This window comes from Lepus europaeus, chromosome 3, assembly GCF_033115175.1.
Source record: "Lepus europaeus isolate LE1 chromosome 3, mLepTim1.pri, whole genome shotgun sequence".
Lineage (NCBI taxonomy): Eukaryota > Metazoa > Chordata > Mammalia > Lagomorpha > Leporidae > Lepus > Lepus europaeus.
The window spans coordinates 57,173,641-57,200,507 of record NC_084829.1 but is presented as its reverse complement, the minus strand read 5'-3'; the positions used below and the strand labels follow the sequence as shown (position 1 = coordinate 57,200,507).

At 40.5% G+C, this 26,867-nt stretch overlaps 1 protein-coding gene across 1 annotated transcript in view; it reads left to right on the top strand.

Annotated features, from left to right (window-relative positions):
• LOC133755991 (dystonin-like) overlaps window positions 1-26,867 on the top strand; it is a 492,822-nt gene that overhangs the window by 246,646 nt on the left and 219,309 nt on the right. Inside the window, 3 exon segments of the mRNA XM_062186300.1 lie at window positions 2,629-2,718; window positions 4,945-5,022; window positions 7,539-7,631. Coding sequence (XP_062042284.1) covers window positions 2,629-2,718; window positions 4,945-5,022; window positions 7,539-7,631 — 261 coding nt within the window.

The following is a 26,867-nucleotide window of genomic DNA, read 5'->3' as shown; positions in this document are numbered from 1 at the left end:
CAGTTTGTAAAGAGGGAGATGTGATTAAAAGTCATGTGATGCATTCTGTTATTTATTTATTTATTTTTTGCAGTTACTTAGCAGTAAGAACCTAAGCCTAAGTTTATTGTTTAAATTATTTGTGGTTAATGCTACTAAATTGTTAATTGAATATTAAGATTCTGTGATTCTGGGCTGGTGCTGTGATGTAGTGGGCTAAGCCTCCACCTGAGGTGCCGGAATCCTTCATGGACGCTGTTCCAAGTCCTAGCTTCTCCTCTTCCTACCCAGCTCTCTGCTATGGCCTGGAAAAGTGTAGAGGATGGCCCAAGTGGTTGGGTCCCCGCACCCGTGTGGGAGACCTGGAGGAGGCTCCTGGCTCCTTACTGTGGATCGGCTCAGCTCTGGCTGTTGCGGCCACCTGGGGAGTGAACCAGCAGATGGAAGACCTCTCTCTGTGTTTCTCCCTCTCTCTGTCTGTTAGCTCTACCTCTCAAATAAATGAATAAAATTAAAAAAATTTTTTCTGTGATTTAGGTAAAATGTCTCAAAGCACTACAAATTTGATATGAAACCCCTACGGGAATTGTTTACTCATAATTCAAAAGTATTTTCTGACGCTAATAAAAGATACTGCAAAATGTGTAGTTAATTAAGATAATACAGTTTAATGGCATTTAAACTACAGTTCTGGAGTGAAAGGCTTACCATTAAAGGTACAGTGTACATTAGGCCATTTCTTGCTTGTTGATCATAGTCAGCTAGTTTTAATCATAGTTTTAGTTTTTCTTTTTTATTACTTTTTGCTATATATTCACTTGACATTTGGGAAGTATAAAGAAGTTTGATTCATATAGATTAAACCTTCAGAATTTAGTCCAGAGACTAGATAGCCACGCAGGTCTTGTGTCACAGGTGAAAACAGGCAGAATTCTGGTTACTCCCTCTTTGTAAACCACTTCTTTGGTTCTCTTCATGACAGCAGCATAAAGTAATGAGGCCCAGAATCATTGAAAGGTGAGAAATGGAAATATGCCAGCCACTGTGGAGCAGCCATCTGAGTAGCCTCCTTTGTCTGTCTAGCACAGATCTTGTAATCAGCTAAGTACTTAGGAGAGCTGTCCCCAGTAGGCAGACTGGGCAAAGCTTTTAGGACATTGGTGGTTTGAGCTCCAAATTCATAGGCTTTTGTCAGCCTGTGGAATGAATATAGCTCTTATGGACTGGATGTCAGTTGTTTGCTAGTGTTATTTAGTTTTGACGTAGTTTCAATGATGCTCCATCACAGATTTATGTTATACAGAGGAAGGTTTGGACAGAGCCCTCCCCTGCCCCTCTTTTTAAAGATTTATTTATTTATTTACTTGAAGGATAGAGTTACAGAGAGACAGAGGTAGAGGCAGAGAGGGAGAGAAGAGAGAGAGAGAGAGAGAGAGAGGTGTCTTCCATCCACTGGTTCACTTCCCAGATGGCCACCACAGCTGGAGCTCTGCTGATTCAAATACAGGAGCCAGGAGCTTCTTCTGGGTCTCCCATGTAGATGCAAGAGCCCAAGGATTTCGGTCGTCTTCTTCTGCTTTCCCAGGCCATAGCAGAGCTGGATTGGAAATGGAGCATCCAGGACTCCAACCGGTGCTCATATGGGTTGCCAGCACTGTAGGTGGTGCCTTTACCCACTTGCCACAGCACCAGCCCAGAGCCCTTCTAATGTGACATATATGGTTGTGAAAAGCCTTTTATTTTGAAGCAATTTTAGGCTCACAGGAAATTGAAGCAATAGTACACAGTCTCTGTATCCTTTACCTAGCCTACATCCACAGATGTTTAAGATGTGGAGTGTGAGCCTCTGCATCCTTAATACTGTGTGGATTAGAATATAGGAAGACCAATTGGAGGGTAAAAACTTAGTGCTCTGGGGCCGGCGCTGTGGCACAGTGGGTTAACGCCCTGGCCTAAAACGCCAGCATCCCATGGCATCCCATATGGGCGCCGGTTGGAGACCCAGATGCTGCACTTCCGATCCAGCTTTCCGCTATGGCCTAGGGAAGCAGTAAGAAGATGGCCCAAGTCCTCGGGCCCCTGCACCTGCATGGGAGACCCAGAAGAAGCTCCTGGCTCCTGGCTTCAGATCAACACAATTCTGGCCGTTGTGGCCATCTGGGGAGTGAACCATCGGTTGGAAGATCTCTCTCTCTCTCTCTCTCTCTCTCTCTGCTTCTCCTCTTTCTATGTAACTCTGACTTTCAAATAAATAAATAAATCTTTTATTAAAAAAAAAAAACACAAAACTTAGTGCTCCTGTTAAGGTGGCTGTGGTTGCTATATCAGGAATTGTCAGTAAAGTTAGGGCATTGCCAGTGATCAGTCACAGACTACTATCCCCTTGTAGTAGTCTGTGTGATTATATTTATTGTAGCATGTTAAAAATATAAAAATCCTAATTGCCTTTATGACGAACTAGTCTGGAATTCAGTTTATTTAATTTCAGTTTTAGATTTAAATTTAGTTTTTAGGTAATGAGTGGTTAAAAATAAAAAAAGTAGCTGCATGATGGAATACCATGTGAAGAATATTTTCTACTTTCTTGTTTAAGAATGTTAAGGGTGATTCTGAGTTCTAGGACCAAAAGTTTCCCTTTTTCCTTTGTAGGTCCGAAAACATGTGAATGATCTCTATGAAGATTTAAGGGATGGACACAATTTGATTTCTCTTTTAGAGGTCCTTTCAGGGGATACCTTGGTAAGTTTTACATTTCTGAATTTATTTTGAAGAACATGTAATCCTCTCCATATATGATCACTGTGTTTTCCACACAGATGATTCATTTTTTTGCAACATTTATCCTTTGATCTTTGAATTCTGCCTGAAAGAAAAAGTTCTAGTTAGATTTTGAAGCATTTTTAGACTTCCAATGATGTGATTTGAGAGACTGAAGCACTTTGATTACTTCACTTATAAAATCAGTTCTGCCATTAAAATACTATTTTTGTTCTGGCTTCTTTTTTACCTTTGAAATTTTTTGCTTGGCGGAAGCTGGATGCATAATGTAACCGCATATTAAAAGACTCACACAAAGCAAAGAAATAAACACTGCTTTCTGAAAAATGGTCTAACCCATTCCATAGGTGTCATTTCCCTTTTGTTGTGGACATTCCTTCCCCTTCTTGGTTACATGTTCTCCCTCATTATGTTCTGTTCATGCTCTTCTTTTCATTTGTGGTCTGTCTTGTGTCTTTGCTGTCCTATCTCCTGTCTGTTATATTCATTAGCCAAGGGAGCGAGATTTTTTGAAGACCTTACGATTGGTGAGTGCAACAGAAGCATGCGAATATGAACAGCATGAGGATGTGGAGGATGAGGATAAGGGGGTAGGTGTCGGCCCCCATAACTCGACTAACCTAGCCGGTCCAGTGCGGTGAGCGCTAACCTGATAGAGAAGTAACTCACGGGCTTGGGGCTCCTTCTGAGAAAAGTAGTGGAGGGACGAAAGCCCACCGTGAGGTGGAGGTGTTTGTACCAAAACATTGGAAATGAAGAAGTATTTTCTCTTTAAATTTGTCTACAGAAAGCTAAAATGATTTTGTATGCATTACTATGCACTGCATGGTAATTCTTCATATTTAGTTAAAGTATATGATGGCATTTTAGCCAAAGAGTTCTATCTATCCATTGTATACAAATACAGAAACCTTATAACCAGCCTAATCTTTATGGACATTTATTCTACTTCTGAAATTGATGTTTCAAACATGGGACCTGTTTATTACTCCAGTGCCTGTTTTAAATCATACCTGTTGTCAGTAGCTATTTGATTATTTATTTATCTACTATTTCTCCTGTTAATATTTGGAAGGGAGGAAGAGTTCACATTCTGTATTGGGTAGAACTCAAAAGGGCTGTTCATTCTCCATCATACTTAGCTGACTTCAGCCCACCTTTGCAAGACAGATTGTTTCTTTTGTCATCTTCATCTTGAGTCCCCAGATTTCATAGTGCTTTTGTTGGATCCAGCGGGTGAATTTATGAGTATCATTCCTACTCATTATCCAAAAGAACTTACTTTCCCTCCTGTGGTTTGCTGTCTGTTTTATTATGACACCCTTGGCTTCAATAACCAATTCATATTTAAGAAGCTAAGCTGTCAGTTTTATTCTTTTTTCCCTTTGGAAGATTTTATCTGATAAATTTCAGCTCCGTTCATTGTATTTTGTTTAGCATTTCTCAGCTCTATTTCCTTATGTTTTCCTTCTGCTAACTTGCAGAGTTTCTTAAGGGAAACGGCATTAAGGAAAATAATCATAGTTTTCCACTTTTTCTGAGACTGAGAAATTAATCATGTTCATTCTCAAGCAGTGTAAAGCTAGTATAGAATCCCTTGTGGTTATTACAGAGTCCAATTTTGTAAAAAAGTAAAATAAAGTGAGGAAGAAATATTTGAATTTAATTGCTTTTCTTTCTTCCTCAATTATGGTTAAGTAAACCTTTATCTTTCTCCTTGGTGATTTTTATAATTTTTATACTAACTGCATGCTACTCTACCTCATTTCCATTAACATGCCATATATTTATACTTATAAACCCTCTTGCTAGTAGTTAATGTTTTTTAAAAGGTAAAATGGAGAGTGGTATTTAATTATTTTGTGCATCCATGGCTGAATAACTATTGTCCAGAATTGTTCTCTTAGCAAATATTGAAAATCTGTGTGTCTTATGTCATTTTCTCTTTTCCTTTTGTTTAAATAAAACATTTAGAATAAATCATATATTTGAGTAAAGCACATTTGGAAAAAAATCCTAGTAGTTTGAAGTTCAATACTAAGTAGTTACAAATAAGTTAAAAACATCTTAAAAATTATGAGCCTATCCTAAAAAGTGAGTAAATAAGCAGAAAATACATTTAAATTGCATGGTCGGTGGTATCAGAAACTACAATGTTTTTTTATACCTGCGTTTTTCTGTTCTTAGCCCAGAGAGAAAGGTCGGATGCGTTTTCACAGACTGCAGAATGTACAGATTGCACTTGACTACTTGAAAAGACGCCAGGTAGGATGCTTTCCAAAGGGGGTAATCATCTATGTGATTAAGTAAATCTATATGGAAACATGTCAGGGAATGAAAAGATTAAACTTGACTGTGAGTTGTAACCATTGAGCCTGTGCTTTGGTAAGCAAATATTTTTAAATGTTTTTAAAATATTTGCTTCTAAGAAAAGGAATCTAGTGGCAGATGTAAGCCGAGAGGAATTTTAAGTGACTACATTTTCATCTGAGTAAGAACAACTGATTTTCCTTCTGTTTGAAGTGGAAAGCATTTGTCTAAGAAAGTAAAAGACATTTTGACAGCAACAGAATGCCAAGAATGCCTGTGAACAGTTCTTAGTAGCAGCAAAGCAATCCTTTATTATTATTTTACATACATATTCATACTTCTTGTAACTTAGTGTAAGCATTTTGAGTGTTTAGTGGTGATGAGGCAATATTTTATTTTTTCTAAGTAGATAATTTTCTTAGCCTGTTCTGTGCTGCTGTTTCTGAGACTGGATAATTTACAGAGAAAAGAAATTCATTTCTTACAGTTCTGTAAGATAGAAGTCCAAGATCAAGACACTGGTGTTTGGTGTCTGATGAGGGCTGCATTCTCTGGAGAGGAGGTACACCACGTCCTCACATGGCAGACAGGACAGAGGGCAGAATTCCCTGCATCAAGCTGTCTTAGAACGGCTCCTAATTCCATTCATGAGGGAAGAGGCCCTCGTGACCTAATTATGTCTAAACGGCTCCACCTCTCAACACAATCTCATTGATAACACTTGAATTTTGAAAAGGACCCCTTGAAACCATAGCAGTAATGTTGAATAATTTATGCGTGGTTAAAAATAAAACATTTTGCTTTCTTTTTTCCAAAGACTTTTTATTTTTATTTATTTGAAAGGCAAATTTACAGAATTAGAGAGGGAGAAATATCTTCATCCATTGGTTCATTCTCCAGATGGTTGCAAAGGCAAGAACTAGGTCAGGTCAAAGCCAGGAGCTTCATCCAGGTTTCCCATGTGGGTGCCAAAGGCCATCTCTTGCTGCTTTTCCCAGGCCATTAGCAAGGAACTGGATTGGAAGTAGAGCAGCTGGGATATGAACCAGTGTCTGAATGCTATCACAGGCAATGGCTTTACCCTCTATGCCACAACACTGGCTCTCTAAAACAACATTTCTGACAGCAGTGTCCAACTAGCTTGAGTTTTCAGGTGCTACCATGGAAAAGAATGAACACCATATTGGTTGTGATCTTGAATTGGCGACCTTGTATATTATAGTAGCATAAGCCAACACGTTAGTAACTATAAAAAGAAATGCAAGGAAGTTGAAAGTAAGAAACCAAAGGTGGCAGCAATTGGAATTTTCAGAGGAGTAGGCAAAAGGCTAAAGAGGCGAGGGAAATGCTGGATTTTATTATTCCTTCATTTAGTTTATTATATACAGTAAAATGCTTTTATTAAGTTCAGTGCTTTTATTAAATTCTAACAAATGTTCAGTGCTTAAATATTTTAAATGTTATTGGTGTTTGCCTCATTATTCATTCCAGTAGAAGTTTTCAGACAGATTAATGATTAATTAGACTCCCTTGTCTGAAATGTTTTGACAGTATTTTGTCTAGATAGTAAAATATTGGATACTATGGTATGTAATTTTTGACATTTAATTCATGATATAATTCTTTTTCCTAAGACACAATTTAGAGATTATCAGTATATTTTCTGAACATACTCTTTGATACTTGATAAGTGTTAAGTCTGAGATTTGCATTATTTTTAAATATTTGACCAGCTTTCAAAATGGCCAGTTGTTTATGTATATTTGTATTTTGTAGGTTGATAGAAAAATAATTAGTTTTTTTAAAAACCTTTAGGATGGAAATAGGAAAATGTCTTTACAATTATTTTATGGTTGGGGCAGATATTGTGGCAAAGCAGGTAAAGCTGCTGCTTAGAATGCTGGCAGATTGTAGGTTCCCTGCCAATGTCCTGTGAAGATCAGTAGAGGATAGCCCCAGTGCTTGGTCCCTACCACTCACATGAGAAACTTGGATGAAGTTCCTGGCTCTTGGCTTTGGACTGGCTCAGCCCTGGCCTATGTGATCACTGTAACTCTTGACTTTCACGTAAATAAATGAATCTTTAAAAAACACTTAAAAAAATTTTATGGTTCAGAACAGTTTCCTACTTAATTGTGAGAATGAAATATAGGATATTTTCAAAAGCCCAAAATATTTCTAATTTGAGAAATAAAGTATTTTGGGCTTCCTACTTGATTTGTATTTTTGTTTTCACATGTGGTTTTTGTGTTTGTTCTAGAAGACAATAACATCCATTTTTTCTTTGTGGTTGTCCTGTAATTTGTAACATAAAATGATCCATCATAAGGATAAAAGAGTATTTGGGGGGTACTACTGGTATTTAAATTATTTCTTTTTTTCTTTGCAAAATTCAAAATTGCTTTTATGTAGGTAAGGATAACTAGTGCCAATTTGATAAAGTCTGTCTGATTTCTTCTCATATACAACAGGTGAAATTAGTGAACATTAGAAATGATGACATAACAGATGGAAATCCCAAATTGACTTTGGGATTAATATGGACAATAATTTTGCACTTTCAGGTAAGCCCAGCTTTTCTTGATTGTAGTTTCTGGTAGCCTCTCATTGCTAGTTACTAAACGACTGGTGTGTCTTCGGGCCACATGGAAGAAAAGTCAATTCCAGTCTTCTTTTCTTAAGCAATGAATTTGAATTGTTCTTTCAATTTATATGCTGTTGTGAACCTGGCACTTCGTTTTCTTCTGTTCTTGAGAGTCTTAAATGCAATTTTAAGGACAATACTTGTAATTCCAGAGTTGGAAAGCAGATAACTTAGTCTTACTATTTAATACAGACACATTTCTTTTGTTCTTTGGAAAGTATTACATGTTTTAGATACATAAAGATTTTATGACCCAGTCTTTATTTAGAATGATTTTTATTGGCATTTCTCCTATGGTAGACACTAGATGGCAGTACAATTATCATCAAAAGAAATATGTTTGAGGTAAAATAGGATACCCATGCTTCACGTAGAGTTGTGTAGAGTTACCCTTTCTTATTCTAGATTTGAGGAGAGAAGTGCAAATTTACTTACTATAAAAATAATACCTAATAAACTTATGCCAACTGGGGACTAATTTTTGATTTTTTAAAAAGTTTTTAAAAATCACCTTCATTTGATTTAAAGTGACCTGTAACTTTGGAACTTGTTTTAGTTTATCAACCGCCTGTTCACTAACAAAATGTGCTGTGCACAGCAAGGAGGCTGACAGTATCTCTCACTGGTTGATTACTGTGTAGGTGAACTTCAAGAGGAAGAGAGAGCTTGCCAGCTTCAGAAAAGATCAGGGCCTTTGAACCAAGCCTGGAGAGGAGTAAAATTAGACTGAAACACAGAGTTTGTTAGGGAATGGTGGAAAATAATGGGCATAGGCTAGGTCTGGCAGATATGGAGAGCTATGTGAAGTTAAGTCCAGGAAGAGTAAAGGAGCTGAACAGGAAGCAGAGCAGTTTGAGCAGGAGGAAATTGAGTCAGGGTAAGCAGAAGAAAGGTTTTAGCCAGCCTGACTGTAGGGCAGTTTGTACAGGTGTATGTCTACTTGGCGGGCACCGCGGCTCAATAGGCTAATCCTCCGCCTTGCAGCGCTGGCACACCGGGTTCTAGTCCTGGTTGGGGCGCCGGATTCTGTCCCGGTTGCCCCTCTTCCAGGCCAGTTCTCTGCTGTGGCCTGGGAGTGCAGTGGAGGATGGCCGAAGTGCTTGGGCCCTGCACCCCATGGGAGACCAGGAGAAGCACCTGGCTCCTGCCTTTGGATCAGCGCGGTGCGCTGGCCGCAGCAGCCATTGGAGGGTGAACCAGCAGCAAAAAGGAAGACCTTTCTCTCTGTCGCTCTCTCTCTCTCACTGTCCACTCTGCCTGTCAAAACAAAACAAAACAAAACAAAAAAACAGTTGTATGTCTACTCAGCGGATGTCAGGGAGAACCAGGAACAAGAGTAGGGATCCAGGACTTTGAAGAACCAAGGATCCCTGTTACTTGAGCCCCCTGTCCTTCAGGGGTGGGTGTGCTGAGCACCAGACTAAGGCAAGGATTTGCACACAGGGTGCAGAGCCACAGCTTGTTAACCTAGTTGGGAAGAGTATAGTTAGAACTGACCCAAAAGCTGATTTCATGGGGAGTTTCTCAGTGGCTTTCTTGAGGATCCTTTCATTAGTTCTAATGGATCAAGTCCCTGAGATTGTAGCAGGATTGAAACCATATGGGGCTGGTGCCGTGGCTTACCAGGTTAATCCTCCGCCTGTGGCACTGGCATTCCACATGGGCGCCGGTTCTAGTCCTGGTTGCTCCTCTTCCAGTCCAGCTCTCTGCTGTGGCCTGGGAAAGCAGTGGAGGATGGTCCAAGTGCTTGGGACCCTGCACCTGCATGGGAGACCAGGAAGAAGCACTTGGCTCCTGGCTTCGGATCGACGCAGCTCCATCCATCGTGGCCAGTTAGGGAGTGAACCAATGGAAGGAAGACCTTTCTCTCTGTCTCTCTCTGTCTATAACTCTACCTGTCAAATAAATAATAAAAAAAGAAACCATATGAATGGCAGGTGGGAAAGTCAGAGGCCAATCAGAGCAGGGAGTGGGTCACTGCATCACCATAAAGGTGGTGAGGCTGGCTATGTCTGGGTTTTTAATGTCAGAGTAAGGATCCTTGTGGGGCAGGGAATGCACCCTGGCTTTGGAGGCAGGCAGATGTAAATTTCTCTCTGGCTCTTTTATTTATGTCTGTGATTAGGTACATCACTTAGCCAGTCAGAGCTTGACAGATTGTGTTTCAGGAATCAGACTGTACCAATTCTAAGCAATATAGATACGAACAAAATCCAGCGTCAGGGAGATAAGCTAAATAGCTGATGGGTGATCTCAGTGGAGTGGTAAAAGGTCTGGATTCAGGTGGGGATGGAAAGTTGAATCCAGGAGAAGACATTTTGAAGAAAGAAAGGAAGGCACTCAGCCACAGGACATAGAGGGTGACTAAAAACTTTAGCCTGGGAGCTCAAACAGAGATGTGGGGAAGACTGGTGACTTTTTGGTGGACTTGCTGGGTAGAGGGATAGCTTAGTGTGCACCGGTTTGGTGAGCATTGAGAAATGTGAGCAGAGCAGAGCTGGGAAGTCAGTGGCACAGGTGGCACACCCAGGAGCAGAGAGAAGTGATCTTCAGAGAATCCAAGGGAAGAGAGTAAGTGGAGAAGAATTGAGAGCTAAGGATAACAGTGTGTAGAAGACTCGTGATTCCAGGTGCAAGGAAGGCTCATGGTAGAGAAACAGAAAAGGGGGCAATTGTAGAGGTGGATGAAGCAACAGGATAATGTTCTGAAAAAACCAAGGGAAGAGAATTTCAAGTGAAAGAGAATGATGAGCTGTATAAAGTGCCGCTAGAGACCATGAGAAAATGAAAATGGAGGACAGCTGAATAGTTTTTGTCTAGAAGGAAGACACTTGGAGAAAATACAATCTATACAGTCTACTGGGAACAGAAACTAGAAATTGACAGACCGAAATGTGAATAAATGGTTGGGAACTAGAAGCAGTGTATTGAGACTCTAGGTTGAAGAAATGTGAAGGAAAAGAATTACTAAGAAAGCCCTTTGGGGTTCAAGTGTCTTTGGCAGAAAAAAAGTTTTACTTCGATATAATTTTGTGGCATGATATTATGGAATACATTGTGTTTTAGGACTCGAATCATATAATACTATGACTATGAGATTATCACCAATAATTATAGATTCGACCTAGATTATTTAAAATGGATCATACCTGCATTTTGAGAAAATGGCAGTGTTCTTTATTTAAACAAAATAACTTTTTCTTAGTATTATGACAATTTTAAGATTAGAAGTATTTTCAGGGGCCAGCGCCATGGCTCACTTGGTTAATCCTCCACCTGCGGCACTGGCATCCCATGTGGGCTCCAGTTCTAGTCCCGGCTGCTCCTCTTCCAGTCCAGCTCTCTGCTGTGGCCCGGGAATGCAGTGGGTCCCTACATCTGCGTGGGAGACCAGGAGGAAGCACCTGGCTCCTGGCTTCAGATCGGTGCAGTGCCGGTTGTAGTGGCCATTTGGGGTGTGAACCAACAGGAGGAAGACCTCTCTCTCTTTCTCTCTCTCTCTCTCTCTCTCTCTCACTGTCTAACTCTATCTGTCAAATAAATAAATAAAAAAAGAAGTATTTTCAGGTTATGCCAAGATATAAAGCTATTTATAACAGTCATCACCATGCACTCAGATGACTGAGCTTTTTTTTTTTCCTTCTGTACTTCACATAAGTAAGGGAGGTTTCAGAAGAATAGCGTGTTTATTTGCTTCAAAATTATTTGTTACGAGCACCATATATTGAATCCGTTTTTCAGTCAGGCTTTCTAAAGATAGGTGTTATCATCATAGTAATTCTGTATCATTGCCTACCACATGCTAGATCCAGAGATTACCAAGACAACGAAACATGTCCTTCTGTCTCCTGGGGGATATAAATCCAATGAACTATTATTTACGGTAATGAATCAGTTGTCTATAAAAAAATAAAAATACATAGAAATGTACGGGGAGGGAGTATTGTGTTAGGATCAGGAAGGCATGAGAGAATAAGGAGGCCGGTGCCGTGGCTCAGTAGGCTAATCCTCCGCCTGTGGCACTGGCACACCAGGTTCTAGTCCTGTTCAGGGCACTGGATTCTGTCCCGGTTGCTCCTCTTCCAGTCCAGCTGTCTGCTCTGGCCCGGGAGTGCGGTGAAGGATGGCCCAAGTGCTTGGGCCCTGCACCCCATGGGAGACCAGGAGGGGCACCTGGCTCCTGGCTTCGGATCAGCGCGGTGCACCAGCCACAGCGGCCGTTGGAGGGTGAACCAATGGAAAAAAGGAAGACCTTTCTCTCTGTCTCTGTCTCTCCCTCACTGTCCACTCTGCCTGTCAAAAAAAAAAAAAAAAAAAAAAAGAATAAGGACCATTTTTGCAAGTATTAAAGAAAGGCTTGGCAGTTAGCTGGCAGGTACTAAAGTCGGGCCATTTTAAGAAAGATCAATTTATTAGTCTGGAATATGGGGAGTTGCTTAGTTTGCCAAGGCTACAGGGAAGGGTGAGGGGAGTGCAAATCATTCATTGCCCCTCTGTCATGTCAGAACAGATTATGCCTTTAGACTCTCTTGAGTGATGTCAGACCAATGGTCGTTGAGGAGACTGAAAATTGCTTTAAAACAAACCAATCTAAGACCTTGTTTTTGCCAGCTTGCTTTCTGGGATATTCAGTTTGGCTACTGGAGAATGTTCAATGTCCCCTTTAAATGACTCTGGAAAACCTTACAGTGCAGGCTGTGGAAAACCTCCACAATCCTCATTGTTAAACTGTTTGAGTATTCTAACTCAGTCAAATATGATGAGTTCATACTTCGATCAGGCAAGAGAAGACTTAGAGAAAGGTAGTCATCAATTTTTTTATTAGTCAAGTGACTTTTGCATACGTGTAAGTCCATTTCATGCAATGCTCATTTCCTTACCCTATCTATGACTCAGTGTTAGAAATATGCACACCTTAGATGATAAGGTTCTATACTGACTTACTGTTTTTTCTAACAAGGTCCCAGTAAAACTGCATAATATTTAACTAGGGCACAATTATAAAAGTTATATATGAAGTGTAACTGCCTTAATTAATGTTTAAGAATGCATAAATGTTTCTTTTGCTTAAGTGTTCCATGTTTTAAATCATATAATTTATCTGTTTGCTCACATGAAAATCCTAATGATCAACTAATGGCAAAAAGACTTTGTAAATTTATGTTATTTGAAAAATACTGCAAGTTATTTTAGAGGATTGATGTTAGAAGCAAATTTATTAGAGTATTTTAGGCTTTTAGCATTTATTGTCTCCTTCAGCTACCTGTTGAATCATCCTGTTATCTTTTTATGGCTGTTGTATTAAATGAGAGTCTTAGTATAATTTGCAGAATTTTTTGAGCTTTTTGTTTGTGTACAACTACCAAAATTAGGTGGTGTTTCTTAAGAAAATAAATTGTATACTAGAAGGTATAGGCTTTCTGGGACTAAATTTGAAAGGTACTTTGCTAAAGCTCCCCTGAGTGGCATTTGCTTTCTGTTTGCTCTCAGCCTGGTTGAACCACCAGTAGTTTCAAAGGTTAATGCAAACTTCTTAATGTGTCTGCATTTTAGAAAACTGAAAGTTAAAGCGAGGGTCATAATCTTCTTGTATCAGTAAAGCTAAGGGTTTGCCTTGAAAGCTCCGCAGTGCTACAGTTTGACAGTGAGCAGTGATGTTTGTCTAAGAGGATTGGTGGCCAGAAATAAGCCACGGTGTCTAATGAGACACAGGGACCCAGCCGGGCAGGATGCCACAGCGTTTCTTGCGTGTGCCTTTTTCATAAGCAAGATGGCCTCAGACTGAAGAGGATGGTCACAGAGCTTCTGTGAGGAATCGGAGGTCAGCGTGGAATTTTCAGACTTAATGGGGATCTCAGAAAGTCCTGGATTTTGAAATGAGTGAGTTTGTGCAGCTCTGATCTCCTGAAATCAAATGGGGAATGTCTGTGGCTGTGTAAGAGCTGAGAAAGAAGAACAGTATTTAGATCCTGCCAAAACTCCTTTGAGCCCTGAAAAATATTATCCCGGAAGAAAATATTTCAGACGAAACCCGATCAAGAAAACTGTATGTGACACAGCGTCAGGGGAGCCAGACAGGGAAAATGAAGGCAAGAAGAGCCACATTCAAGTTTCGAAAGAAGAGTTGGGTCTTTTATCCAGGGGACTGGTACAGGAGCCCTGTGTTCCCCCAGACCCTCCACGGCAAGGAGGGGTTCGGCAAGAGAAGACAGCTGTAGCTGCTGGTGTTAAACAGAAACTTCTGTCAAGCGCTGCAAGCAGTTGGTCTTATGGTGCGAACGGTGCTCCTTCCAAAGACACTGAAACCGAAGTAAAAGTCAGCGAACTGGATGAAAGGATCTCAGAAAAAGACGGCACTCCATGTTGCGCAAAGCAGGAGAAACATTTAGATGATGTCAACACAAGAGAAATAACATTCCAGAGAAAAACTGATGTGTTTCCTGTCCGAAAGGCAGCCAGCTTAAGTTCCATTCACTGTGGTGCAGAGAGATCACTTGAAAACAGTGGGTTTGCTAAAGACCCATGGAAAAGTGACAGCAGTGTCTTGGAAAAGCAAACCACTGAGAGGTTTTGCCCCCATGCAATACGTAACTTTCAGTTAGAAAAAAAGAGATGCCATTCCCTCTGTCCTAATGTGTCCTCTGTTTCCAAGGACACAAATGGCCATGAGGTAAGTGGAATGCGGATTCCGAGTTTAAGCTGTAAATGAATATTCCGTGTGCACATATCAAACAGGTTTTGTAATTTGTCTTTAACTTATTTTTTATTTAGCTTATGTGAAAGATGTAGAGTTTCTTGTATTTTACTCATTGTTTTACATCTGATAATGATTTTTTTTATGTTGTGCTATCCACATTCTTTATTCACCCTTTGAAGTCAAAACCCTATATGTTTTATTATCACTGGAAGATTTAGAAAAGCACTGCTTCAAGAGAATACATATCTTTTGAGTTTCTCCTGTTCACATTTCTTATGAAGTAGCCTGTGGAAATGTAACTGTATTATCGGTAAAAGTTAAGTTAGGAAGCAATGCAAAGAATAGCTTAGATATTACCCAGTCAGCTGGATGTTGTAGTATATGGTACAATGGAGAGTCAGTATTGACTTGCTGTTCCATAAGTCTGAAAAGTCAAATACCAATTCTCTATCAGCTTTCAAGCACAGAAACATTCACATCATGGTTTTCAATTCTGTGTGTGTGTGTGTTAGGAGTAGTTATACAGATAAAGTCATCCTAATCCATCCTGTCCCTTTGTTACATGAATTATTCTCAATCTAAAATCAGAAATCATTAGGGCTGCATGTCATAGGAATTTGAATATGAATATGACACAGACTAACAGAAAGTTGAGATCTTTATTCTTCACAGTGATATTTAGCTTTAGCTAAGTTACCTATCTGAGATTTTTACTCATCTTTAAAATGTGTTTGGAGCTGTATTTATTTACTTGCCCTAAAAGTACAATACCCAAACAACATCTGCATGTTGCTAGTTGGAAGATATGGATTTTTGTTTAAGTTATTCCTAACTTTATTGTTTGACAAAGAAATCTGGGTGTGAGTGGTATTCCTGGTAAGATCATTGTGTCATTGGGCAAAGATCATTTGTACAGTGATAGAATGAGGTTTTATTAGGGTTAGTGTGCACAATTATCACTGACCTTGGCAGCTTTCTTTTGAAGGTGTCCCTTTTTGTGTACACCACACACCTTGCCAACATTATGTCATCAGTTCTGTTTACATTTTTACAATGGTTGCATTTTAAAAGGAAGTCTCCAATCTGTGTCATCATCTGTGTAGGCCTGGCATAAAAGCCAGTGCAAAATGAAACTACTTGGTGCTGCATGTTTATGAATGCAAGCCCATGGTTTTCATTCACATATGTTTTCCAACTGCATGATTTCACTTCACAGAAGTTGTACATTTGTCATTAATTTGGAGATTCCTAAAATCTGTTTCTCAAATGTGATAGAAGCCCCCCCCCTTTTTTTGCATTATCCTCCTGCTGAGAAGTTTACCCTTCTATTTAACTTGTGTAGCCAATGATTTTGAAAATTATCAACCAGATTTGTTAAATAATTGTGATAATGAGTTACGCAGCAAAGCCTGGTGTCTTAGAAGTCAGAGTTGAATGTGATGGTCATTATTTTATCTGTGGAGTTTGACATTTCACTTCCCTGTAGTCCATATAGAGACTATGTATTCTGTGGCACCTGAGAGAAGCAAAGGCTTAGCTATTCTTTTTAGAACATCCTTCCTGCTACCTTAAAGTGTTCAATTCTGTTTCCTTAATTATCTCTGGTTAAAACTCTCCTTAGATCTCGTCTTGCATTAGATTATACATTCCCACTGGAGAATTAGATACAATGAGAGTTCCCAGCTTGTTCATTGGTATTTAATTACAGAAGTAGCTTGTTATTCAATATTTCTTTTATTTTGTCATTCAATTTCTCTTTCATATCTTCTCTGTTTGTCCTCTTGCTTAGTTGTGTGCAGAGTTCGTCTGGATGGCTTTTGAGTTATTTTCCAAGTAGTAAGCATATAAATTCTCGCGCTGATCTGAAGCCAGGAGCCAGGTGCTTATCCTGGTCTCCCGGGGGGTGCAGGGCCCAAGCACTTGGGCCATCCTCCACTGCACTCCCGGGCCATAGCAGAGAGCTGGCCTGGAAGAGAGGGCAACTGGGACAGAATCCGGCGCCCTGACCGGGACTAGAACCCGGTATGCTGGCGCCGCAAGGTGGAGGATTAGCCTGTTGAGCCACGGCGCCGGCCGATCTTACTTTAATCTAACTTGAACTTCCCTGGTCCTGTGACATTTGTCATTCTCAGTACAGATGGTCACCTCTCCTGATTAAATCTTTGCAAGTTGACAGTGTGGTCTTCCAGGCTCAGGGGCTTAGTGGAAGCTACTCAACCAGCCCCTATTTCCTTGCCTGCTGAATACAACTTACATAAGTATGCTACACCTTTATCAGGATAAGGAGATGAATTTTTTTTCCTTTTTCTGTTTTGTTTTTAAAGATTTATTTATATATTTGAAAGTGGAGATACAGAGAGAGAAAAGGAGAAAGAGAGAGAGAAAGGAGATCCTCCATCCGCTGGTTCACTCCCCAATGGCTGCAATGGCTGCAATGGCCAGGGTTGTGCCAGGCCAAAGCCAGGAGGCAGGAGCTTCTTCCGGGTCTTTCACATGGGTGGCAAGGGCCCCAAGGAGTTGGACCATCCTCTACTGCTTTCCTAGGCACATTAGCAGAGAGCTGGATTCAAAGTGGAGCAGCCAGGAGACAAACCAGCACCCTTATGGGATGCTGGCACTGCAGGCAGCCGCTTAACCTTCCAAGCCTCAGCACTGGCCCAGATAGATGAATTTTGAACAAGGAGTGTCTTAAATCATATATTGCTTTGGAATTGGAAAAAGGCTTTCAGATACATTGTTTCTGTTGATTATCCCCAATCCATATGAAATAGGCAAAATAGATCTTATAGAGAATGACTTGGAAAGTCAGAGAAGTTTAGCAAGTCCTCCAGGAACCAGAGTAAATGTGATTAGCTGAGTTGAACTATGGCACAAGATCCTACTCGACTTAATTGTCAAAGACGTTCCGACAGAGATTGCTGAGGATTCAGAGTAAGTGGTATGTCTGTTAAAGATGAATGTATAAACAGAGAAGGCAAAGGGCAGATCATGTTTAGGGCCAGACAGAAGTGGGCTCAATGTCTGCTGCTTTTTCAGGGATCACCTGCTTGTCTAAGACTCACATGCTTCCTGCATTAAGGTTCACTGGTTACAGGATCGCCTACCTTTGCCCTTGAGCTCTTATAAAGGATTCTTCTTTAATTTCACCAACTTACCACTTTCCAGTGTCAATAGGTTGATGTCTGCAGAGATGGTGATGTTGTCTGTCTATATACCATGGATTCTCCAACCTGACACATGGAAGGGTCATCTGGGGAGACTTCGGAAAATACAGATGGCCTGGATGTCACCTTCAGTGATTCTAATGTATAGGTCAAGGTGGAGCTCTGGAGGTGATTGTAATGGTCAGACTATGTATGGGGAGCTGTTTACTTTTCCTCTTCTACAGCAGAGCTTCTCAATGTATGGTCCAAGGTCCATGCAGGAGAATAATCTGGAATGCTTTTTGAAAGCACAATATCCCAGATTTCATCTGATCGAAATATCTTCTTGTGGGGCATGAGAGAATGTTGCCTTTGTTTTACACACCTTTCCATGTGTTTTTAAAAACACTCTGAATTTCAAGAACCAGTATCACCATAGCTTAACATTTGTCACCTCATTCTCTTCTCAGGGTAAGTTTTCTGATAAGCAGTGTTGATCATGCACCTTGGAGGCAGAAGGTCTGAGTTCTAGTCAGGTTTTGCCAACAGAAAACAGAGTGACTTGAAAGTCTTCTTGATTTCTGTATGCTTGGTTTAATGTTCTTTTAAAGGTGGGTGTTTCATTAGATGAGATTTCACTTGAGTCCTGCTGTGTGTTAGGCACTTCGTCTGTGAAGCTGTTCTGTTATTAGCTCCATCTGGATAGATGAGGAAACTGAGGCTCAGACAGTTAAGTAATTTGCTCAGTTCACTTAGCCAGTAAGTGGTAGAGCGTGGATTTGCCCTCAAATTGTCTACCAAGCTTGACCATTTAACAGATGCAATTTATTCTTCTTTTTCTGCATGCATCTCTTCCGGTTTTAAGTTTCTGTGAATCTGCATACATAAGTGTATCCTCTTGCATTTGTGCAGTACTTTCATTTTCCCCTCTTTTTATTCTTCTATCAAACATTTATGTATTAGACCAAAAGGAGGCACTTTAAAGCATAGCCCTTTTCTGCATGCATTATATCCTATTATTTGTTTGTAACAGCTGACAGGGACCGTAACTGTAAACTTAGTCACCTGAAAATTAGTATTCTGGGATGATAATGACTAATTTTTACAGGCCCATGTGGCTGTATTAACTAATGAAAATTGAATTGCTTTTGTTTCTTTCCATTCTCTGGTGAGTTGCCAAGTAATAGTGCAGTGATCTAAAGGAAAGAAATGACAGAGAGGAGGATGAGAAATAAGAAGTATGAATATTATACAGACAGATTACATTCCCAGTCAATATTTTTATTACATTAACTTTCCTATTAAAAAAATTTTAAAAATTGAGCCATGTCTCCTTTGGTGCTCAGTTGTCGCCGATCAGGGAGAACAAATGATATTTGTCTCTTTGGGACTGGCTTAATTCACTCAGCATAATGTTTTCCAGATTCCTCCATCTTGTTGCAAATGACCGGGTTTCATTGTTTCTTACTGCTGTATAGTATTCTATGGAGTACATGTCCCATAATTTCTTTATCCAGTCTACTGTTGATGGGCATTTGGGTTGGTTCCAGGTCTTAGCTATTGTGAATTGAGCTGCAATGTGAGAGAATTATATTAATGTTCATTATTTTGCTCCAGCCATGTTTTATGAAGGTTAACAAGGGTAAGGATAACATTAAATATAATTTTAATTATTTTTTATTTATTTGAGAGACAGAAAGGAGGAGAGGAGCAGAGACAGAGAACAAGAGAATTCCCATCTACTGGTTCACTCCCCAAATGCTCACAATAGTAAGAGCCTGAGCCAGAAGCTGGGAATCTATGTCTTTCACATGCCTGGTAGGATCTCAGTTACTTTGAACCATCACCACTGCTTTCCGCAGTCTGCATTTGTGGGAAGCTGGAGTTGGAAAGTTGAGTCCAGGTGCTCCTTTGTGTTTTATGGGCACTTTAATTGCTAGGCTCACTCCATAGGATAAGATTTAAATATGTTTCTCTCATATGATAGCTTTGCTCCACAAATCTGGAAGATCATTTATGCTACAGCTATTGGTTTCTAAATCACTTTATCTCACTTTTAAAAAATTGTTTTTTATTATTTATTTATTTGAGAGGTAGAGTTACAGACAGAAATAGGGAGAGAAAGAAAGGTCTTCCATCTGCTGGTTCACTCCCCAAATGGCCACAATGGCAGCTGGGCCAATCTGAAGCCAGGAGCCAAGAGCTTTTTCTGGATTTCTCATGTGGGTGCTGGGGCGCAAACACTTGAGCTATCTTCCATTTTTTCCCAGACCACAAGCGGAGAGCTGGATTGGAAGAGGAGCAGCTGGGACTCAAACCATTACCCACATGGGATGCTTGTGCCGCAGGCAGAGGCTCAGCCTAGTACTCCACAGCGCTGGCACCTTATCTCACTTTTAAAAAATTCATTTATTGATTTTTAACTATTTTGGGCCATTTAGATTGCATAAGTAGTTTGTGAAAATTTAGTTTTAAAATAATTGCATAGAATCGGGGCTCTTATCAGCATTATAATGCCTCTGGTTTTTATGTTAAATGAAGGACCTGGAAAAGTTTAAAATCCTTTTCTCTACATTTTTCTTTCTGTTGCTATAAGAAATAAGAGTAGATGAGAATTTGTTCAAGGTAGTCAGCAGTTTAGAGAATTAACATTTGAACTTTAATATCTTCATAATTGGTTTGTCCTCCAGTTAACTCTTTTATGCTCACAGAATGTAACCAGTTAGAATTTTCAAAATGTGTTTGCCGTTTTTGCAGATAAAAATAATTTGTGGAGCATATTCACACATTTTTTTAAACTTGGAAGGAGACGCTAAAAATGTGTTGATTACATTTGTTTCTGCCAAAATAGTTAAAACATTGTTGAGGAAATGGTCTCTAGAGGCAAACATCCTGGCTTGGAAATAATTGTGTGTGTTGACAAATTCAATATGGAATTCATTTTGCCTGACTACAGAGTCAACGATGTGAATAAAAGAGTTTCAGCAGCAAGACTCACCCTCTTACTAGCTCCTTGCATTCGCTGCAGGGCAAGCACTATTCTGATCCTGTGTGCCAAGTCTTAGTCTCTCAACATCTCTAGGAAGAGGTAATGCTATTATCCTCATTTTGCATAACAGGAAACTGAGACCCAGAGAAGGCACAGGGCTAGAAGTAGTGGGATCAGAATTTAATGCCAGTCACCACCCTCCTCAGACCCACACCAATCTTCCTCCTAGGGTTAAACTTGCACTTGAATTGCCTGTGTGGATAGGAAAATCTTTAGTTCACCTTTTCCAACCTGCTGCTCTTACTAAGACCTACACTCTCTCAAATAGATATAATCTCTATTATTTTAAAAAAATCTCCCTCCTCCATTTGCTGGCTCTCTCCTCAAATGCCCACAACTGGAGGTGGGGCAGGGCTGAAACTGTGAGTCTGAACTCAATCCAGGTCCCCTACATGGGTGACAGAAACCAGATTACTTGAAACACCACTGCTGCCTCCCAGAGTTTGCATTAGCAGGAAGCTTGAATCAGGAGCTAGAACTGGGTATAGAACTCCAATGTTAGGTGCAGACATTCCAGCTGCTAGGTGCATGCCTATTGTCATGACTTTTATTTTTAATTTTAATAAAAATGTGAAGGTGGGGCTGGCACCATGGCGTAGTAGGTCAAGCTGTCGCCTGCAGTGCTGGCATCCCATATGGGCTCTGGCTGCTCCACTTCTGATCCAGCTCTCTGCTATGGCCTGGGAAAGCAGCAGAAGATGGCCCAAGTCCTTGGGCCCCTGCACTCATGTGGGAGACCTGGAAGAAGCTCCTGGCTCCTGGCTTCGGATTGGCACAGCTCCAGCCATTGTGGCCAATTGGGGAGTGAACCAGTGGATGGAAGACTTCTCTCTCTCTCTTTCTCTCTCTCTCTCTCTCTCTCTCTCTCTCTCTCTCTCTGCCTCTCCTTCTCTCTCTGTGTAACTTTGATTTTCAAGTAAATAAATAAATCTTTAAAAAAAAAAGTGAAAGGATTGAATTTTCATTTCATGACCATTTTATACATAGCTCTTCCAATCTGTTGGAATTTTGTGTTCTTCACAGCAGAACATTTGAATAGTTATCATTCTGTATCCACAACCTGTATTAGAAATCAGTTTTTGCTTCTGTAGGAGATGGCTTACTGATACAGGAAGCGCTTGCTGGAACGTTGTAAGGGGTCAGTGTAGATTTCCTATACTAGAGGAATGAGAACTTACAAGATTTACTTAAATGTAACTCATGTCTTAACATTCACATCTGTGAAATTGGGGGTGACTACTTGTTTTGAAGATTCAGTGAGGTCCTATTTGTACTTAGAAGACCGCAAGATGCTTTATAACTTCTGTGTCATTCTTATCTTCTGTAGAAAATAGGAAACATCTTGTAACCATCCTCTAAATAGACGAGCTTACAAATTTTCAGGACTATTAACAGGACATTTCTTTCTCTCCTTATGACACACAGCAGTCTGCATACCCAGAACCTTCCCCATCCATCCCCACTGTGATCCTGCCTTCTTCAGTTCTCACGTCTTCAGCAGATAGTTACTGAACACCTGTCATGTGTCGGATCATGCGCTGCCTATGTTCCTGCAGTTCCAGAGTTAGCTTAAAAGTTTGTCAGCCAGGTGGAAAGTTTGTCCCCTGAGAGGAATCAAGTCTTTTTTTTTTTTTTTAAATTTATTTGACAGGTAGAATTATATAGACAGTGAGAGAGAGACAGAGACAGAGAGAAAGGTCTTCCTTTCGTTGGTTCACTCCCCTAATGGCTGCTACCGCTGTCACTGTGCCAAACCAAAGCCAGGAGCCAGGTGCTTCCACCTGGTCTCCCATGCGGGTGCAGGGACCTAAGCACTTGGGCCATCCTCCACTGCATTCCCGGGCCACAGCAGAGAGCTGGACTGGAAGAGGAACAACCTGGACTACAACCCAGCTCCCATATGGGATGCCGGCACTGCAGGCAGAGGATTAAGCGAGTGAGCCATGGCTCTGGCCAGGAATCAGGTCTTGAAGTCCATTTTGGTTATTCCTTCCTTAGTGTGGATATGTCTTTTAGGCATTATTGAGAGTACTGTGATTTAAGAGAGGAAAGAACCTAATGCATGAGGAAAAGCTGTATGAAGGGGAAAAGGCCATCAATTAAGCAAGTGCAACTAGAGGATGAGGAGGGTGTTCGTGAATCCCAGGATCCATTCACGTGAGAAATCCAGGTGTGCACCTTCCTTTGATGGTGCGTAGTGCTGTTGTGTGTCAGCTGCTCTGCCAGTAGAGAGGCTGGGACACTCCAGCGAGAAGAATATTGACCTCAGGGGCTGGGGCTAGGCTGGGGGATGTCCCTTCACAGCTTCTCTCTGTGCAGCCATTTTCCCAGCGGTGGGTACACTGCTGAGCCAGAGGAAAAGTTAGTCTGAATTACGAGGATAGAGTCCCTTCCTAAGTGTGAAGGAGAGATTTCACTTTTTTTTGTAAATTCTGTACCAGAATTTAGGAGTCTTAGGCTTGCATGTTAGGCATCCTGCTAGAATGCTGTGAGGCCCTAGCTCATCACGTCTCCTCTTTTCCTCCAAGCTTGTTCACCAGTGAAGTGAGGGAGTCTGCCAAACGCCTCTGCTTTCTTTCAGTTTGAATTCCCACAATTATTATTTTTTTTAATTATTATTTGCAAGGCAGAGAGGGAAAGCGAGTGAAAGAGAACTTACTTCCGCTGTTTCACTCCCACAATGCAACAACTACCAAGGATGGGCCAGTCCTATGCCAGGATTTGGGTGCATTCCAGTGGTTTCTTAATCTTCACTGTATTTACAGCCTTCTCCAAGTGAAATACCTTAGCTCTGTGAACTTCAAAGATGTTGCCTTTTCCATTGTTTCACATAAATTATTTAAATAGTAAATTTGATTTTAAATCCTTTAAACAAATTGTTAAACCAATTTAAAAGATCAAAGTTGCATTATTTGCCTTATATAGAAGAATACCATGCATATACTAAAAAAAAGTGAGTAAGGTTGCAGGGAGTATCTGAGTCAACGCTGGAGTTGGCTGTTCTTGTGTACTTACTGCATGCCACAACCATGATAGCATCTGTAAAAATAGTGTGTTCCTGTTGCCCAGTTGTCTGGTGCCATTGACTTTGCTCAGAGGACGTCACGTTCACAGACTCAGCTGACTAACACCATAGGGTTGTTGCAGTTCATTTAGAAGTAGGTGGGTCATTTAGCAATGACTGTGAATGAAATCAGTGTGCTGTGGGATAGGATCCGTTGGCTTGTTTCTTTCATTGATAAGTCATTTTAAGGCTACATACTATGTCAGGTGTGTACATTTGCTTTAGAGAAATGATTCAGATGAAGCACGATTTTTCTCCTTGACATTGGGGTTTACAGGTGTTCCTGTTGCCCAGTTATCTGGTGCCATTGACTTTGCTCAGAGGACTTTCACATTCACAGATTCGGTGCATGACCTCTGGGTTGTTTGAGGTTTTAATCATTGAATATTGTCTCAGCTCTGCCAAGAGGTGAGAGGTAAAATATGGAGTAAGGTATTAGTGTTGTATAAGGAACAGGTAATGTCAGAAAAAGAGAAGCCAATATAAAGAACATGAGTGTTTTTTGGTTAATGGCATGAATTATTTTTTAAGGCTAATGTTAGTGTTCAGTGTTTTCCTTTCAGTTTTTGAGATTGCTTACATGGACTGAAAAGGTAATACACAAGTGGGAGACTTCTGTATTCTCAAAGCCCAGGATTCTCAACTATGAAAATGACTTTATACATTGATATTTACATTATGTTTTTTTATGCTTTAGAGTGCCCAGAATTATTTTGGTGAAAAAATACCCACCAGCAGAGTTTCTAATCCAAATGATTTTAAGGACTCCCTGTCCAAATGGTTGGATTTTCTGAGCATTTGTTTCATTACCAGTAGGATCAACACTTTTAGGATCCACGTTTAGAGAACTTGCTTTGTAACCTCTCTAGGTAGTAGCTAAAAATGCTTTGTGTTGTGTATTTCTATTATTCAGGACTGTTTTCTGTAAACCACCTTTTGTCAGGGCTCTGGAAAATATTTTCACATGATATAAAAATCTTGCAGACTCTTCTTTGCAATTTAAGGTTGGAAGATATTGAAAAACACATACAAATAGAATGGTGCACAAGGTGGGCTAACCTTTCTTGCTGTCCTTATAGTGGTACCACCACACTCTGGATTTTACTCTATAAGAGGAAATAATATTTCCCCCACTAACTTAAGTGACATAAAGATTTGGCCTATTCATGTGTGTGTAAATGCAAAAAGTATATAATGATTGAGAAGTTTTTGTGTTGAATCTGCTCTCCAGACCATTTTCACATGAGAGTTGAACAATTTGATAAAAATAATAAATTTAAGCAGAATCTGTGATAAACTAGTTACTGAAATTTAAAGTTTAAATCAGATAAGCCAGACAAAAAGTGTGTAAAGAATCTTAGTTATTTGAAAAAAGAAAATAAGCCGAAAATTGGTTTTGATTATAAGTAGAATAGCAAGCTCCTAAGAGACAGGCCACAGCATAATGGATCATACCCTCAGATTTCCATCAACATCGAGACTCAATTCTTGAAAGAGGTAGAAGTTACACTGAGCCCAGTATCACTCCAGGACTGTGTCCTAGATTGGGGTTGACATTAGAGGAAAGATTGCCCAGGATTAGAAAATGGAAGGATTGGGAAAAGGCCTTGAGCTCTTCTCTGCATTGTGTTTTTCTCATTAGATTCTAAGCTCCCTAAGGATGGTTTTATAACCCTTGCCTGTTAATGGTACAAGTAGACATTTGTGAATGTTTGTTGAATGAATGAGGCTGTGAAAGAGGAGCTGGTAGATGATCTCTCGGAGTATCTGTCACTCTTCAGCAGTCTCCTATTCACCACTTTTATTATCTTTAGCAAACAATCTAATTTCTGCTTCTACTAGAAAGATAGAGTCATAAGCAAGAACTCCCTCACTTTCTTGTAAGTCATCTCTGTTCAATTGTAGTGGAGTGATGGGGATGGAAGCCAAATCACAATAGGTAGAGGACTAAAGATAATAAAGGCTGAAAAAATAAATAAATAAATAAGAGAGACAAAAACCAGAAACCCCCTCCTTCACGCTTTTTTAAGTTGCTTAGCTGAGAAGGAGAGGGATGATGGTAAATGAAGAGGGAATTGAGTTTATGAGGGTTATTTATTTTACGATGAAAGAAACTTGGGTATTTTAAATACAGAGAGAAAAGACCCGGATGAGAAGGGATAATTGATTCTGTAGGATCCCCAGGAAGCAGGAGCATAGGAGGAAGGGAGGTTGAGTAGAGGCAAAGTTGTACAGGGAAGTGAGGGAGTTCTTAGTCATGAGGCTATTGTCTCTGTACAGAGGAGATGAAAGTGATTGTTAAACGTAAAAGAAGAAGTGGTTGAGTAGGGAGTTTTTGGCAGCTAGTGAGGAATTGAAAGTGATACTGCTAGAAGTGGAAGAACTGGCCATGTGGGGCACCGGAAGAGTTTCCGGGTTTCCTTGACTATCTGGCTGAGATGACGGATGTGCAGTTTGTGGTGGCAGAAGCCCACATGGTGGTGTGATTTTCTTTCTTCAGTAGGACTTCATAGCTGAGGGAAAGAAGACATAGAGCTGGACTGATCAGGATGGAAGTTTGGGTGGTTGCAGGGAAAGCGCAGGGTGTGTGGGAGTTGAGGGTATTAGTGGTTCATGTAGCACAAGACAGATGAGAAGGGTGGAATGATAGGAGAGGTCTCTAAAGGAAAAGAAAAATATTCTTCTGTACAACTGAGAGAAGATTCTTAGCTGGACCAGATACCATTAATGAAGGACAAATTAACAAGAGAAAAACAAATTAATTAACCTGTGCATTTTGTATAAACGTGGGAGACACTCAGGGAATGTACAGTTCTCCAAGAGACAACTTTGAACTACAGTCTACAGGGCATCTTCAGCAAAGAACAAGTTTTAGAAGAGTGACAAGCCGGCGCCACGGCTCAATAGGCTGATCCTCCGCCTTGCGGCACTGGCACACTGGGTTCTAGTCCCGGTCGGGGCGCCGGAGTCTGTCCTGGTTGCCCCTCTTCCAAAAAAGCTCTCTGCTGTGGCCAGGGAGTGCAATGGAGGATGGCCCAAGTGCTTGGGCCCTGCACCCCATGGGAGACCAGGAGAAGCACCTGGCTCCCGCCTTCGGATCAGTGCGGTGCGCCAGTTGCAGCGCGCCGGTCATGGTGGCCATTGGAGGGTGAACCAATGGCAAAGGAAGACCTTTCTCTCTGTCTCTCTCTCTCACTGTCCAC